The sequence below is a fragment of the Varanus komodoensis genome, unplaced genomic scaffold (assembly GCF_004798865.1).
Source record: "Varanus komodoensis strain SLA01 unplaced genomic scaffold, ASM479886v1 scaffold120, whole genome shotgun sequence".
Taxonomy (NCBI): Eukaryota; Metazoa; Chordata; class Lepidosauria; order Squamata; family Varanidae; genus Varanus; species Varanus komodoensis.
In genome coordinates, this window is record NW_025335350.1 from 812,901 (window position 1) to 827,816 (window position 14,916).

Below are 14,916 nucleotides of genomic sequence, written 5' to 3' on the forward strand. Positions count from 1 at the left end.
TTTGGAAGGCCAGGCCAAGCACAAGACAAAGCCCGTGGATACTCCAGTAGGTTTACCTGAGCCCTACTATGGGGATAGAAATAAGAGGAGATGAAGGAAGAATGTGTAAGCTTCCTGAGATCACTGAAAGGAAAATGGGATAAGAAAGGAAGGAAGGAAGGAAGGAAGGAAGGAAGGAAGGAAGGAAGGAAGAAAGTCTTCCTGGAGGAACATGCCCCAGATCTGAAACCTATTTCTTTCATCTGCAACATAAGATGTGATTCCTATCCAATGGGTGCTGGCAGTGGAATCCTTCAGCATCTCATACACCAATCAAGTGCCATCTTTAGTTTTGATTGTGAGATGCTGCTTTGTATTCAGATCAGGCCTCAGGACAATAATGTAGCACTTGGGAAAGAAAATGCAGCCAAGTAACCCAGCACTGGAGGCCAGGATGGAGAAGACCTGCACTGATACCATGTACTTCCCCTTGGTGCTCAGGTAGGAGGGCACGAAGGACACCCAGACACTGAAGAAGACCAGCATGCTGAAGGTGATCAGCTTGGCTTCGTTGAAGGCCCCTGGAAGTTTCCTGGCAAGGAAAGCCACTGTGAAGCAGATGGCAGCCAGTAAGCCCATGTAGCCAATGGCTGTGTAAAACATGGTCACAGAACCTTCACTGCATTGCAGAATTATCTCTTCAGGCAAGGTATGCTTGTCAGCATCAGGGAAAGGTGGAGCCATACCCAGCCAGATGAAGCAGATAGCCACCTGTACACTGGAACAGGAAATTACAATGGAGCGTGCAAAACTTTTCCCCAGCCATCTCTTCACTCTATTCCCAGGCTTGGTGGCCAGGAAGGCCAGCACCACAGTGATAGTCTTGGCCAGCACAGAAGACACAGCCACTGAGAAGATGATGCTGAAGGCTGTTTGTCGCAGCAGGCAAGTTGCTTTGCTTGGCTGCCCAATGAAAAGGAGGGAGGACAGGAAGGAAAGTAGGAGGGAAACCAGGAGGACATAGGAGAGGTCCTGATTGTTGACCTTGACTATTGGAGTTTCTAGGAATTTGATGAAGATTCCTAACACAAACCCTGTGGTCAAAGAAGAGATGAGGGCAAAAAAAGTCAGAAGGATACCCAAAGGTTCTTCATAGGAGAGGAAGGTTATCTCCCTGGGGATGCATAGATCTTGGCCTTTGTTTGGGTGCTGATCTGCTGGACACCTTTTGCAATGCTCTGCATCTGGAAAGAAGAAAAGCATATTCAGCATTGTCACCCCCAGTGGGACATCCAGAACAGGCTGAGTTCTTCCAAGATGTAGTGAAGATGAGGACTTGGGTAATGTTGGGGAAGAATCATATATGGCCTGTCAGACAGAGGGGCAAATCTTCTCTGGAAAGAGAAGGAAATTTTGCTTAGAGAAGTTGTCAGGGACAAGGACTGAATATGTTATTTCTGAGGGACAGGAGGGATCTCCTGACAGTCCGAACCAAACAGTCATTATGTATTCCATGATTTGATGGTACTTGACTGTGCAAAGCCCAACACAGTTCAGAAAAGCTGATCTGCTCAGTTTTTTTAATATCTGTACTGCTTTGGGGTCCATTGGCCTGGCTCAATCTTGGTATTAACAATTTGAGTAGCAATTCTTCCCCAAACCTCCATGGTTTCTCTTTAGAAAACGTCAGATATTTGGCTAAAGTTGTTTGTTTATCCATCCATCCGTTTGCCATGAGGCCCAGCAGTAGACAGGGGCCCAGGTGATGTGGGTTCCTTGTCCCCACTCAGCCATGAATCTCCCTGGGTCACTTTGGGCCAGATGCTCTCAGGGCTGTTTTTGCACAGATAAAGTAGAAGGAGGAGAAGATTTCAGCCACCTTCAGATCCTTGCAAGAAATACAGAGACTAGGACAATGAAGAGTACTCTGCACAGATATCTGGAGCCCCCTCTGTGCAGAAGAGGAAAAGCCCGGACTCTGGAGATGGACCAGCCTTAGTCCCTTTGTTGCAGAGCACAGGGAATGCCAATTGAACCAGGGTCAGAGAAACCTGCTACATGCATGGACCTCCCAGCCTTTTATCACAGCTCACTTCATGCTATTGTGAATGGCCATCAGAAATGAGGAGGTAAAGGAGGGATCCAGGACTCCACTGGTCTGCCAGAGGCTCCATTCGCAGGTGGGACCCTCCATAGATACATTAGCATTTTCTGCTTTGGGGATCCATAAAATTGGGAAGAAACAATCAGTCCTGGAAAGGTTAACACAGCAATTCTAGAGGAGAAGCTCTGGTGTTTGGTCCTGATAGATGAATACTCCTCTCTGCCCAATCAAATGGAAGTTTTGACCCTCTCCCATGCAAACAGTGGGCCTCTTGGGAGAGGGGCTGCACATGCAACCAGTTTGCACGGGCAGATTGCAATGGGCTGGAATGCAGCACCTTTGGGCACCGTCCTGAGTTTCTGGGACATGAATAGGATTGATCATGATGTAACTGATATAATTTCTCACCCTAATCCTTTGGGAAATGAAACCATGAGAGAGGGGGAATTCATCACAATTGAAATAAATAGCAAGCCAATGACATTTGAACAGATGAAGTGTCTGGGTCAACGAAGACTTCTTCATCAAGTATTGTGGTCACATCACCTGTCCCAACAGGTTAGCCTTCCAGACTGGGGCCTTCCATGGGTAGGGTGCCTCAAGAGAACAGGCTCCCCTTCTACTCACTGCACACTTCCTTTGGGATGCTAGTGAGATCCACAACACAGCTGTAGGGAGTGGGCCAGGTACTTGCTCTTTGTGGAGAGGGATACATCATTGGATTCTGAAAGGGGGAAACACATGGTGGGGTGAAATAAACATTGAGGCTCCTTCCAGGTTGCTTCCTGAATTTTCTCAGGTCAAGTGTGAGGGCAGGCCCAGATTGAAGGAGACCGAAGAGGTTTAGGAGAGGAGGAAAAGGAAGTTCAGGACAATGTCCTTCATCCTACAAGGACCCATCAGAAGATGCAAGCTGCCCAGTTGGAGGGCCAGCGTATATCACACCAGCAACCTCTCCACATCAAGCTCCCTGAGAGTCAGATGTGGAGTTTCCAAAGTGGAGGGATTCAGAAGTTCCAGTTTGGGTTCAGCTCTTGACATGAACAAAGGCTTATCCTTTCACCTTAATAAAGGCTGCTTACATTCTCTCAGTCTTGTTAGTTGTGGAGCTGTAGTAAAAGTCTGTGTTGCAAAACATGGTCTTGTGTTTTGGAATCAGAGGAAAAGGAGGGAAGAGACTAGCTCACAACAACAGCCACCAATTAGTCAGAGAGAGTTTGGGCAGGCTTGATGATCAGTTGCAAACCCTAAGTACAGCCTTTCCTAGGAAGGTACCCACCTTCCTGAGTAGAGATGGTCCCTTCTGCACATGGAGCGCATGCATAGCAGCAGGGTGACTTCCCTTCCTGAACCTCCTTGGTGTATCCTGGCTGACAGCTTGCCACACACCTGGAAGGAGGCACCACCTGGCAGGGAAGAGACAGAGCTGCAGGGAAACTATGTCAGGAGTGTGCTTTTGTGGACATGAACCACAGAGATTGGCAGGGTCCCACATGTTCTGCAGTCCCAGCAACACCAGCAACTTTTTGAGTTATTTCCCATGCAGCAGTTTTGTTCACAACAGCAGGGCATTCAATGTTTTTCCTCATGTAAAGCCATCCTTTTCATAAGAAAGTATGGCCAGGGCAGGGTACAAAACTGAACTGCACAATGTTGCAAGAGAAATACTGGAATCAAATCAAACCCTCCCCTAAAATGACAGAGGTGACCCACAAAACTTTAGAATTGCTATGGGAAAACAGAGTGGGGAAGAGTTGCAAGAAATGTTCTCCCTCGAAAGACCTCACAAATAGGAAAGTGGGCAGGAAATCACCAAGAGAACTCTACTCTTCAGAAAGATTTGTCCACAGCCCACAGTGCTGGAAAGGAAAGTGGGGAGAGAGAATCCTGTTTGGAGAATGACTTCATCTTACAGGAAACACAAATGAGGAACTTCCTTTCTGCTCTTCGTTGCTTTCTGCTTTAATCATGACCATGAAGAGGAGGAGGGGGAGGGGGAGATTACCTTGAATGGGTAATTGAGACCACTTGGAGTGCATCCAGTGAATCCAAATGCTTCACACCCCAAAGCAGGAAGGGTGTGGAGACTAAGATGCTCCCGAGCCCCTGCTCCAGATAGAAGCTTCCCTTTGCTAGGACATCCTCTCTATGATTATGCAATGGGGAAGACCCATTATTTTCAACGGGATTTCCTCCCCTAGAAAAGTGTGTACTGAATGACAGTGGATGCCTTGCATGTCATATCCCACAGATTAATAGAACTTCACTCAGCCACAGGCCAATGATAGGACAGAAATTATTTTCCCTACCTTGTTAAAATTCTTGGGCCACACAATGGCACCTGGGTTAATGCTGAGTTGTTCCCCTGGAAATGCACCACTCGTCCAGCTACCAATGGTCACTATTCCAGGGCTACAATTGGGAAACAGCACCCAGTTTACAATATCAAAGTCAGCTTGCAGCTGTCCATGCTTGTCCAAATGCAGCCCAGCCATGGAAGTGTTAGAGTGCCGGATTCCCCTTAAGAAGGCATGGAACTAGAATGACAGAGAAGGTAATATGTATGGATATTTTGTGTTTTAGACATCCTTGCACAGGTCTTCCATGAACTGAGGCCAAAGCACCTCCCATCTGCACTCAGAGTAGTTGGCCATTATTGGTGTGTCTCAGCTGAGACTCCTTCTTGAATCTCCTTTCTTTTTTCTCTTAGCATTTTTCAGGGGTTCAGAGGAAAGTGCATTTGCTCCCAGCTTATTTTAGAATCCATGCTCAGGTAGCATTTTGAGGGGAGTGCAAAGGCAGAAGAGTGGGCTCACATTTCCCTTCTGTATTGCCAGGTAATAGGCAAGAGGATGTCGTATAACACGTGCTTCCTGAACTGACCCTGGAACATTTTGGCATTTACTGTGAACCCAAAACAAGAAAGAAGAGTACCTGCCATGGTTGCAGCCTCTGCACTTCGTGCCTGACTCCTTTTCCAGCCATCAATACCCTCTTGGATAGAGACAAAGATGCATCATTTAAAGCATGGGCTACCAATTGGATACTGTTGTAAGTGTGGAAGCTGTCTTGAGAAAAGACTCTTTCTAGCTCCTCCTGGGGCAGCATCTCCAGAGTCTCCTTCTGTCTGTAGCTTGACCAACTTTTCATGGAAAAGGTGTGATCTGAATAGAAACAATGAAAAGCATTCTGCCAAAACCGTACCATAGAATAAGAAAATAGATTGTAATTGTCAAGTCTTGTCTTCTGGAGGCTCTTTATGATGAATGACAAAGAACCATGGAAAATCTGAAAGGAATCAGGAGGCAAAGATAAGTACAAATTAATGTCTGCCACAGTGGTTGTGATCCAGACCTTTCCTCCAATATGTTCCCTTCTAAGTATCTCTTGCATCCTGAAAATTGGACCACGACCATAGTGAGAGTCTACATAGAAAACAGCTACATTCACTTGACCCCACACAACAGAGAGCTCCTTCTGAGTCATTCTTAGTATGTTTTTTCGTGGTATCCTTTTTGTGAAGGCAATGCAAAGTCCACAACTGATCATCAATGGAATCACCGACCTCACAAATGTTTCTCCATTGTCAGTGTCTGGGGCAAAGAGACCGATCCACATCCAACCAAAACTTGCAACCAGTTGGACAATGCCCAAGTATTGGGTTTCTTCCTTTGGGGCCATCCGGTAGATGAATGGGAACTGCGTGTGATCCTCTAGGACAGGGTTAACCAAGCCGTAACTGATCTAATGAAGAGAGGAAAAGCCTGGTAGTTTGCACTGAGCATAGCAGTGAGCATGAGAATCATATGAACATGAAATCTGTGACCAAAACCCTTCATAAGGGAAGCAGAACTGAGGAAAAAGGGAGGGCTAAAAGATCTCACAGTTCTCATCTGTATCAATTCATTATTTGCTTTGTGAAAACGGGGTCCTTTTCTTTAGAGATAAGAGAACCTAGATCTGAAAGTGCCTTATATTTCATTATGTACTATTATATTTCAATGTATTTTATCATGTTGTAAGCCGCCCCGAGGTTTCGGCAAGGGGCGGCATAGAAATGTTATAATAATAATAATAATAATAATAATAATAATAATAATAATAATAATAATAAAGACAGGGCCTGGCAAGGCAAGCCAGGACAAGATCAGCATCTCAATGAGCCTATATTCCTTTTTGTTTTGGAGTGAGTGGAGATCTCATTTTTCCAAGCATTGATGGAGGTAGTGCCTGTTTGACAGTTCCTTTCTTCCTCAGGAAAAACACCTCTGTGAGAGAAATGGCTGGATTTGTCTATGTCTCCAAATAACAATTAATCATTCCATGAACAGGCCAAGTGGTGGCTATCAGTGTCCTTTTAAACTAGATTCTGGGCATTCCAGCAGCTCAGACTGTGATCTTTTCATGATTTTGCTTTGCCAAGTTTTTGTAGCTTACCGAAAAGAAGGATCATGACATGTTTTGACCAAATTGTCATTTAAAAACTTGTTCATTCTGGGTTTAGTTTTTCTCACTTTTCACCAATGTGTCTTACACATTGTCATACTGTTTTAAGACTTGAATATTTTGATATTGCACATCCACCTTTTCATTCTGCCTGAAGACACCTGCACCATTGTTTTTTGCCTGTTTACTCATCTGTATGGAACAACATGAACTGGTGCCATTTGCTCAATTAGCTTTTGCTGGATTTCAGTATTCCAAGGACAAGTTTGCTGGCTTGTCATTGCCTCCCAATTTCACAGCACCAGTTCCCAGTTGCAACATCCTTGACAGAGGACATGTTTCCTCTTTGCACAAGGGTGCTTTGGGAAGAGGGCTGAGCTGTGCCAGTGCTATCTGGATTTGGGTGGAGCTGGCCTCTCTTTCCTTCACAGGGCTCACCTGAGGAATCTTGTAGATGCCTGACATGGCTGAAATAAGGGTGGAAACATCCAATTCAGTTCCTTCGAGAATGGCCAGCAGGTTCTTCCTCTTCCCACAGATAAAGTTGGGAATGTGGCTTCCCCCACCAGCAGGAAGGCCTAGCATGGCATAGGAAGTTGTTCTTCCATCAAAATGGCTCTCATAGATGTCGTAGCCCAGGCTGATGTTGGATAAGAGCCTGGGGTTCTGGTTGATCTCATGGATGGAAAATAAGAAGGACAACATGCGCCAGTACCTCACAAGTAGCAAACTGCAATGCAAGCATTATAAAATCAGGACTCATTCTACAAGGATGATTTAGAGGAAGTTAAGAAGACATAAAGAAAAGGATTACTTCACAGGGCACACAGATGAATGATAGGATTCATTTGCAGCTGGTAGTGAGGGATATGTAAGGAATCTGGGTTCTGCAGAAAATTTGTTGGATTCCCTGGTTTTGACTTCGTGAATGCCAGACCTCTCGGCATCACCCAAGATGGTGCACAAGCAGTGCCACTCTTCCATGCCCACCTCTGCCATCTACATCAGTGAGTGGGGAAGAACCTTTTTTTGCGGAGGAATGGTGGCTGGCATACCCACTTGCTGTGCCCCTTTTTGGCATCTTGCAGATGCTCCTGATGGGGAAGGTTCCATTTGCACAACTTCATCTTGGCTCAGCTCACTTTGCAGGATTGGGCCAAGGAGGAGAGGAAGTCTGTGGTTTCTGAAAGGGTCCATCCCAACCCTAGGCATGTCACCAATTCTGATGGCTTCAGCAGAACACATTCTTGGAAAAGGAGAACAGTTAAGATTACATTTTGTTGCCTTTTCTATCAAAGGCTAGTCTTGGGACAAACCTTTCCAGAATCCGTCCCTCCAAGTTTTGGCATGCTTTCTGTTGTGTTCAGCCTGGCCTTGCAAAGTGTGCCAAGCTGAACGGGAGATCATAGATGCCTGGGTAGGCCCAGTTGTGCAACCTTCCATGATAGTTGCAGCCACAAAGCATAGGGAGCAGGGGATAGACAAGGGGTCTGGGACTACGGTCTCTCTCCAGGAGATGCGTACAACTAGAAGGCAGGCTGGGAAGTATTAAATGACTCACCTCTCAACTCGGTTGAAGGGGGACTCATAGAAGTCATAGGGCTGCTGATGCTCAAAATATTGTGAAGACAGAAGCCCACTGATAAGGTAATCTCCTGGCCGATAATAGTTGGATGCTCCTTTCAGATACAAATCCCAGCAACACCTTTTCTGCTGAAGTCTGGAAACAACACGGTGCGGCAGTAAGAGCAGCAGGAGCAGCCGTGTCAGGATGTGTCTCCTCTTTGTCCAGCTGTTCTGCATGGCTGCTCTGCTCACCTCCATGTCCAGTTCATTAGAGGCAGCCAGAAGAGACTTGCTTCATGGTACTTACCAAAGCCAGGGGTCCTGAGACAAAGGGGAGTTCTTTCAAGTTTCCCACAGGTGCATTCAACACACCACCAGTTCCATATCTCCCCTCAAGATCTCAATAGTGGAGCACATATTTTGCACAATGAGCTTCACAGGCACAGGTGAAGTACTTTGCTGAGATAGCTTTTGAGGACAAGGTTTCCTTCACTGTGCTGAAAGACAGTCTCAAGCAGTCTCAAGAAGGTGCCTAGTGCTGAGGCAGGACTCAGGTGAAATCACCATGCTTTGGATCATCCTCAGGGACAGAAGCATCCTCCGTGCAACTGGGCGCAACTGAGGTCCCAGGGCACAGCAGCCCAGAGGGAGAAAAACAGGTTTGCAAGGACTCTTTGCTGCAGCTTCATCTTTTGGAAATGGGGAGGGAAAAGGGAACATGCCCTGTCCTCTCCTGGAGTCCCTCCAGCCAAAGGGACTGGATGAAGAACATTTTTGGAGATGAACCAAAGAGATATAACCATGTGTCCCTTTGCAGATTTCTTCACTGAGGAGACTGAAAGCCCACATTGGCTTTCTCAGGCTGGTACACACGTTCCTTCTCCTCCTTCTCTCTACACACAATCAGCTATGCATTGTGGATTGTTGTGGCAAAACCAGTTTCGAGATGAAGCCAGGTAGAAATCATCCCTCGAGCATTCACAGCATTCCTCTTTTGCTTGGCTTAGGCTTACAAAATGAGCCAAGCCACAAACACTCAAAGAAGAATGGCTGGGGAACCAGCAAGCTTCCTTCATGTCAGGAGTTGCAGGCAGCATGGATGAGGTGCTTGGGCAGAGGTCACACAGGTCACCATCCTAAGCCAGCCCCTGGTGCTAGTCTTCCAGGTTGTGTGCAGAAGTGCTGCTGCAGGAGGCAAAGAAGAGGAACACTGCTTGGGCAGCAGCGGTTGGGGCTCCATTCTAGGAGAGCACCCTGTGGAAACTTTTGAAGCCCACCCTAGAAAGCCAGTATAAAAACTAGTTTCAGTGGAAAGATCTAAAAATAAAATAACAGAGTTAATGCAAAGAAAAGCTGAAGAAATCCATCTGCCTTGAAGAAGACAAAAGTCTTCACCTGGCACTGCGAGATCATAAGGAAGGTAGCCAGATAAACCACCCTGGATAGGGCATTGTACCACCTGAGGGCTACTCCAAAAAATCCCTTCACCTTAGGAAGAACCTGATTCACTTGATTTGCACTAAAAGAAGGGCTGCTATGAAAGTCCTCAGAGTATGGACATATATATTATGAGGAAGACGGCCCTTTAGGTAACATGGCAGCCCTCTCCAGAACAGTTTGGATACCTTTTAACCAGAAGACAAAACACCCACTAACAGTCATGCTGGATTCAAATGCAATGACAAGCCACAGTCATCCCTATTATGGCATTTCTGGAGGACACTTTGAATTTTTAGAAAGTGTGGTTAGAAAGCAGTCCATACTATGGTTTCCATGCTTCACCATGGTTTCTCAGATCATCTGAACTTGTTGTCAAGGCTTTCATGGTCCTGCTATGCAGGTATCACATTGGCCCCTTGGAAGAACAGCAACTCATGCAGAAGATCCATCCATCCTTCAGCTACAGGCTGATGGGATATGGGTCCAAAAGTGGGAAGTCTGAATGAGGAGTTCTGACATGTAAACTCAGCCATTCTCAGTCTTATCTAGATTGAATCCCAGTGACCTCGCAATCAGGAAAACCATTCCTAAGCCCTTGCACTAGTTGAGAGCATCTACAGATTCATTTGTATTTTTTGAAAAGGGGAGAAGAAGCTAGGAGTCATTGGCATAACAGTGACACGTTAGCTGACACTGATGGAGAATCTCCACTAACAGGTTCAAGGAGCTGCTGAAAAGCATGGGGGATGTACCTAATCCTTGTGGTGCCCTATGGCGTATCTTCCAATGCACAGAGAAATAAGCCCCATTGTCATCTTCTGGAACTGCCTATTACATAAGGAGAGCAGGGGCTCCATCTGCTGGGGTTCTTTATTGGATGCAAAATTATATTCCTATGGACACACCCATCGTGGGCCTTGTTTATTTAAGTGTGTGTGTGTTTAAATATGCCAGCTATTATACTAACAGCATCCCTAGGTGGCTCACAATATTAAAATTTAACAGCAACCCTAGACAGTTCATTTCCTTTTTGTTAAACCGACCCTTTCCCTTTCCAGGCCACCCCATTTCTCCGAGTCTGCCTCACCATTTTGGCCCTGGCATGTGCCCCCCCCCCCCATTCTCACAGGCTACAGTGCTTGGACCTTGGGAACCACACAGGATTGATTGTCGCATTTTCCAAGCCCAGTCACAGTGCTGTGCTGTAGAGCCAAGAAAACTCTGGGTGGGATGGAGACCCAGAGTTTGCTTTTGGTCTTTGAGCTCTGGCTCCTGGAGCAGAGCTCTCAGCTTCCCTGGACCAGGCAGGGAGGGCAGTGCTGAACTACAGAGCAACTCTCTTGCAGGTCTGTGTTCTGGCCACAAGAGACATGGCATCACCATCTTTGCTGAGATTGCATTTTCAGGTTTCTCCGAACAGGCCTTTCTGGGCCCTGTGCAAAAATTCCTGGAACCACTTAGTGTTGTGAGCCATTCTGTACGATGCCTGGGTGCCTAATGGCTGAAAACATGTGGTTCCTTGCTTAACTTGGACTAAAGCTCAGCTGAGGGTGGATGCTCCCCGTTCCCTCAGTGCCTTTTTCCTCTTCTAGTAATTCACCAATTCAAGGGTGATGCATGAAGCCAATGCTGGGGGATGTGGGTCCCCCAAGGCGGCAGACTCCCAGTCAGCAATGGAAGGGCATGATGCCAGCCACAGTTACTTTGGTGGAGCAGGACAGATCAACCCATTCCCTGATGCAGCAGCCATAAATCAATTGTATTATGGTTTGGGATCAGCATGGCATGAGATTATTTTCTTTGTTTCCAGCTTTCCTGGAGAAACAGAATTAGCAAATGACCAGCCAACTCCCACCTTCACTTTGGCACTGGATGGTGGAGGGTGGGTTTTCACCAATGCATGTGGGGAAAGCCATGGCTTCCAATCTGAAAGGAATGGCTGGAAGCTTCACCCCAGCAGAGCCCTCCCTTCCCTGCCCAGCTCCCCTGATTCTCAGGACAGAACCTCAGGAGCACAGCAGTCATCTTGGCACCACTCATGCCTGGACTTCTGCAGCCTCAGTGAACATGTTCTGCATTGAGCATGAGATGCTGCTGTTGACATTCTTGAGCAAAAAGAGGTCTCAGGGGGAATCCCTCAAGGTTTGGAGAGAAGCAGCATAAATCACTGTGATTGTGGTAATTTGTGAGCAGAAGCCTCAGCACTGTAGGGCTCGATGCAGCTCCAGGAGCAGTGCAGGGAGGGGGAAATGTCTCTGAAAAGCTGCTGACCTCACCCCGGATTCCATGCAAAGGCAGCAAATGGAGCATGTGGTTTGGCCTGGCCTTAGACAGAGACCCAATGCTAGCGGATGCGGCCAAGTTTCTCCTTTTTGTTGTTGGAATGTGCTTCTCCTAAGTCAGGATCTGGCTACCTTCTCCACTAGTGTCTATTGTGATAAGCAGCATCTCCAAAAAAAATCAGTCTGGGAAATGTCAGGAAGCCTCGATGGCAGCCACAACAAGGATTAACCAGGTTCAGTCAGGAAAGACCCCTTTCTCCTTGAACCACGGCAGTTTTACTGAAAGATCACTCAGGACCCCTGCAGTTATTTATGACAGCATGCTACCAGGTAGTGGATCTCACCTCCAACTACAAAATCACAGCCCATGTACAGACCCTTTTATAACCTGCTAGTCACATACACCAATACAGAGAGTTAAGTGTCCAGATAATGTTAGTACAATGGCATCCTATTGTTGTTAGACATGACATGATGTTCTAAACCAATCAGAAATACTGGTAACAATAGTATGGAAAACATTACTTTTTGCTTTATTGACCTGTCAATTAAATAGACCACTTTGCAGTTTGGATTATACTTAAACATGCAAACGTGTCTGACTGAGGAACCATTCAGGCAATCTGGTTTGACAACTACCTTGTCTTGCCTCTGTGGGACTAGATGTGGGACTAGATGCTTAGGTGGGTCCATTCAGAAACAAATGGACACCATTGCTTCAGTTTTTGTGCAGCTGATGAGAACAAGTATTTCTTCACTCATAATGTTACCTACAGCAGCTTCTCAGTCCAGTTAAAAATTCCATCTTCTTAAAGGAACAGCAGCACTAATCAGTGACATGGCCTGGAATTCTGCTGCTTTGTGAGAAAGAGATGTAGATTTGATTTTATAATAGAAAGGCACATATAAGCAACCCTTTTTTGAAAGGATTCATCAGAATTTTCCCAACAGAAACAAGGCTGAGTGCTCATCAAAGGTGCATTCTCAAATTGGAGCTAACTAGTGAATTGTTGCAGGGTTCAGTCCTGGGACCAGTGCTCTTCAACATCACTATTAATGATTTAGAAGAAGTACACAGAAAGAGAATCAGATTTGCAGATGATAAAAAACTGGGTGGAATACCAATCTACCTAGAAGAAAAAATGAAGATCAAGAGTGATCTTGATAAACTTGAACACTGGTCTGGGCTGAAAGCAACAGAATGGGATTCTGTAAGGACAAGTACCAAGTGCTACATCTACAAAAAAGAAACCAAATGCATCAATACAATACATGGCTCAAAAGAACCCGCAAAAGAAAAAGATCTCAGAGTAATTCTGTACAAAAGGCTAAATATGAGCCAACATTGCAATGCAGCTGCCAAAAGGAAATGATATTTTGGGATGCATTAACAAAAGTATTACTTCCAAGTCATGGGAAGTAGTAGTTCCTCTATACTCCTCACTAGTCAGATCTCATCTGAAATACTCTGTCCAGTTCTGGGCACCAAGATTTAAGAAAGATGCAGAAAAATTAGAAACGGTCCAGAGGAGGGAAACAAAATGATTCACACTTTGGAAACATTTCCCTATGAGCAGAGACAGAGAGAACTGGCCATGTTCAGCCTGAAGACTGAGGCAGAACATAGTATCCTTCTATAAATAATTGAAAGGCTGTTACAAAGTGGAAGGTCAAGATCCTTTCTTGCTGATAACAGAGTGTGGAAAATGGAATAATCAATTCAAGCTGCGACAACCCAAATCAACCCAGGTTCTGGGTGGATATCAGGAAAAACTTCCTCACTGTCAGAGCGATACGACAGTGGAACCAGCTGCCTAGAGAGCAGGTGGGTTCTCCCACACTAGAGAAATTCAAGGGGAAACCAGACAGCAATCTGAGTGCAATGGTGTAAATCAGTGTCCTGCAACAGCAGGGGGTTGGACCCAATGACCTTTGTGCCCCTTCCAACTCTAGAATTCTATGATTCTCTGAATCTGTTTTGTGCAAAGCATCAAAAGTGAGCTTTGAGTTTAAACTCAATAATTTTATATTGTTAAATCATTTTATATTTTTTAGTGTATGATATTTTGTGAGCTGCCCCGAGGCTTTGGAGAATGGGGCAGCATAGAAATTTTCTAAATAAATAATGATGAAAGGTTGAATGATCCCCCCCCACCACCCCACACTGAACTTGGGACTGTACCATATCATGAGATGGGACTACTGCACAGGATAATCTTTTCACGCCAGGCCATCAATTTGCACCACACAGATTAATGCATGATGATGCATGATCAGAATTGTAAATGCAGATATGGAAATCGAAATGACAAACTCAGTCTTGAGCTGCCTTCAGATCCAGGGGATCCTCTGGAGGATGTCCATGAGTCATGTCTCATCCAGACTATTCAGGCCAGGAGGGACTGGCTAAGGAACCACGTTCTTCCACCACAGAGAAGGCTTGGGCCAGCAAGATCACACACCAACCCATCCAGGAGGAGATTGGTGAAGAGAACAGTCCTCCAATTCCTTCAGGGGACAGAACAGGTGACATGGAGGTCCTTGTTCATCCCCTTATGCATAGAAGCCTTGTGCAAAGAGGTAAAAGGGAGCCAGGGAGCAGCTTCCATGTTGAAAGAGAGAAAGTGTATTTGTACCAGAGATTTAGAAAAGAGAGGGACTCACTTGATACACAACATTTCACTACACAAGCTTTACACACAAGTTCTGAACGCAGGCTCTACTGCTTGGCTTGTTTGGGAAGACACAGGTTTTAATCCTCATGAACCCCCAAAGATCTTTCACTGGTCAGGGGCATTGCAAGTTTGTTGTTTTGAGGATAAAATGTGGAGGAGCACAATCTTGTGAGCTGCTTTGGCCACCATGCAAGAAGAGAAAGAATGGGAAACAAATATTTATTTTATTTATTTTATTTTATTCTATTTAGGGGACTTCTATGCCACCCCATTCGTCGAAGTCTTGGGGTGGCTCACAACCATAAATAAACAGAATTCAATAAAACAATATAAATTAACAATATAAATTAAGTTGCCCTGGCCAAAGAATAAAATGAATAAATAATATTAACAGTTAAAATAACATTTGAATAAAAAGGTCTTT

At 45.5% G+C, this 14,916-nt stretch overlaps 1 protein-coding gene across 1 annotated transcript; it reads right to left on the minus strand.

Annotated features, from left to right (window-relative positions):
* Window positions 1-312: 312 nt before the first annotated feature.
* Window positions 313-8,353, minus strand: LOC123019372 (vomeronasal type-2 receptor 26-like). Its single transcript, XM_044422199.1, has 4 exons — window positions 8,091-8,353; window positions 6,968-7,259; window positions 3,363-3,489; window positions 313-1,223 (listed from the first exon to the last, which is right to left on the minus strand). The coding sequence occupies exons 1-4, from the start codon at window positions 8,351-8,353 to the stop codon at window positions 313-315; spliced, it is 1,593 nt and encodes a 530-aa protein (XP_044278134.1).
* Window positions 8,354-14,916: the final 6,563 nt, after the last annotated feature.

What these genes read in the sequence shown, in the direction of transcription:
- LOC123019372 (XM_044422199.1), bottom strand. Translation starts at nt 8,353, where the DNA reads ATGGAGGTGAGCAGAGCAGCCATGCAGAACAGCTGGACAAAGAGGAGA. An exon ending in CCCTTCAACCGAGTTGAGAG is followed by an intron (nt 7,260 to 8,090) that starts GTGAGTCATTTA and finishes CTTGCATTGCAG; the next exon opens with TTTGCTACTTGTGAGGTACT. An exon ending in GCATCTACAAGATTCCTCAG is followed by an intron (nt 3,490 to 6,967) that starts GTGAGCCCTGTG and finishes CTTCCCTGCCAG; the next exon opens with GTGGTGCCTCCTTCCAGGTG.